A 2,006-nucleotide genomic window follows, 5' to 3' on the forward strand; every position below is an offset into this window, starting at 1 on the left:
CACACACACACACACTCACACACACTCACACTCACACACACACACACACACACACTCATACACACGCAGATTGTTAACAGATGACGCTCCGGAGAAAGTGTGCAGCATGATCGCGCGACTATAGCTTCAGCACGCACAGTCTGAGCTACAGCACTGAACGCTCTCTTCATGATCCTGGAGTCAAAGTCTGGGTTAGTGATCGAGGAGGAGGATCTCTGATCTACAGCTGTGCTGTCACTCACTCATAACACACGATCTCCAGCTCTGAGCCAATGCAACTGTTTCTAAGAACATGATTTACAGTAGAGTCAAAGACTTATAATCTCACTCCACCTGTAAAAGAGAATGCAGTTAAGAGTTTAACACTACAAGTCCATTGTTATGATCAAATCAATCAGCTGTGATTGCTGTGGAGGTGTCTGTGGTTTCTGGGATCTCAGCACACACTCGCACATGTGGCACTGCAGCGCTTTACTCTCACCCTAGCGCCGATCAGATGAGCGGCTTCAGCTCCGCGGCTCCCTCCTCTCAGGCATCGCACACGCAGCATGGTGCTCTGGTTCTGGTTCTGGTTCGGGCTCTGGTTCGGGACTGGAGCTCTCGGGCGTGCAGCAGCAGCTCTGACCCGAGGCGCCGCGGGGACGCGCTTTTATAGTGCGCGCGCAGATGGCAAGGGTCACGAGCGAAACTGCAGCAGCAGCACATTCTCACCAGCCACACTCCTTACACTCGCTACTGTAAGTACTGTAGGCAGCTGCTGCGTAATAATAATAATATTTACTTTATACGGCGCCTTCAAAGGTATAAAACAAAAGAAACAAGATATAAAAGTAAAAACACGTAAAAGAAACGAATAAAAATGCATGTGAATATGCACGATTAACGTTAAATCCAAAAACAATTAAAAGAGTCAAATAGCTTTAGATTAGATGCATGCATACTTAAAGTCCTCCATAGAACTAACTGACTGAGAGCAGACACACTTTCCTGCAGAGTTTATCTCCAACCTTGATCAAACTCCGCAGGCCCTGCCAGTAGCTTTCTAGCAGTCCTGAAGACCTCGATTAGCTTGTTCAGCTGTGTTTGAGATCAACTCTGCAGGAAAGTGGACCTCGAGGGCCAGAGTTCAGACTCCATACAGCAGAGCTCAGCAAGGAACTGCTATAATTAGCAGGTTTATAATTAATATACATCTCTGTGTCGAGTACATTACAAGTGATCTTAAATGCTGACCCAGAGGGAAATGTAAGCAGTTTGGGAGCCAGATTAACAGACTCGAAGAGGGTATTAGCGGTAAGAAGGATATGAGCAACAGTAGGCTACCTTATTGTGTTTTTGCAAGAAAATATAAATGGTTCAAAGCTTAAGTATGTTTCTGCGCGAGCAGCACAAATACATTCCTTTCCGAATCCCCGTCAGCCAATGAGCGAACAAACCCTTAGCCATGAGGGCATCAATGAGAGAAAAACAAGGCAAAAGATCAATGCAATCAATGGATTTTCCCTAAAACTTATGGTAAGAGAGGAGGAAAAACCAGAGCATTGTACTTCCAGTTTAAAAAGCATGAGAGCATTGAGACACAAACGTGCCGTTTATAAAACAATCTCTAAAATATGTCTTTTGTTATGTGCAGCAGGACACTCAACAAATGAATGAATGCAAACCATTCCAGTAGAGATCAAGAGTCCTGGTCCAGCAGCTGTTTGAGTCGATGTGTGTATTGAGCTGAACCCTGGACTCCATGAATGAGCTTCAGTCCTCCAGCCCTTGGGCAGAGTTCATACGGATCTTCGACTAATAACAGTTCCATGTAAATAGGCCTACATTAAAGCCATCATGAGGAAATCCGCGTCCACAGTTACTCCAAAGAGCCGTAAATCCTGGACAAGACAACACTGTAAAAAATGACCGTGAATTTAACGGTAAAAGACTGTAAAAATGCTACAGTAAAAACCTGTTAAATGGTTAACGGTAAATTCCCCTACTATATACGGTGAAAAACTGTA

General features: G+C 44.6%; 1 protein-coding gene across 1 annotated transcript in view; it reads right to left on the reverse strand.

Moving 5' to 3' along the window:
- The window catches only part of gatm (glycine amidinotransferase (L-arginine:glycine amidinotransferase)), a 7,995-nt gene extending 7,347 nt beyond the window's left edge, over window positions 1-648 (reverse strand). The window contains exon 1 of the mRNA XM_016506745.1: window positions 482-648. Coding sequence (XP_016362231.1) covers window positions 482-550 — 69 coding nt within the window. The 5' untranslated portion in view covers window positions 551-648. The remainder of the gene's footprint in view (window positions 1-481) is intronic.
- Window positions 649-2,006: the final 1,358 nt, after the last annotated feature.

This window comes from Sinocyclocheilus anshuiensis, unplaced genomic scaffold (assembly GCF_001515605.1).
Source record: "Sinocyclocheilus anshuiensis isolate Anshui unplaced genomic scaffold, SAMN03320099.WGS_v1.1 scaffold1059, whole genome shotgun sequence".
Classification (NCBI taxonomy): domain Eukaryota; kingdom Metazoa; phylum Chordata; class Actinopteri; order Cypriniformes; family Cyprinidae; genus Sinocyclocheilus; species Sinocyclocheilus anshuiensis.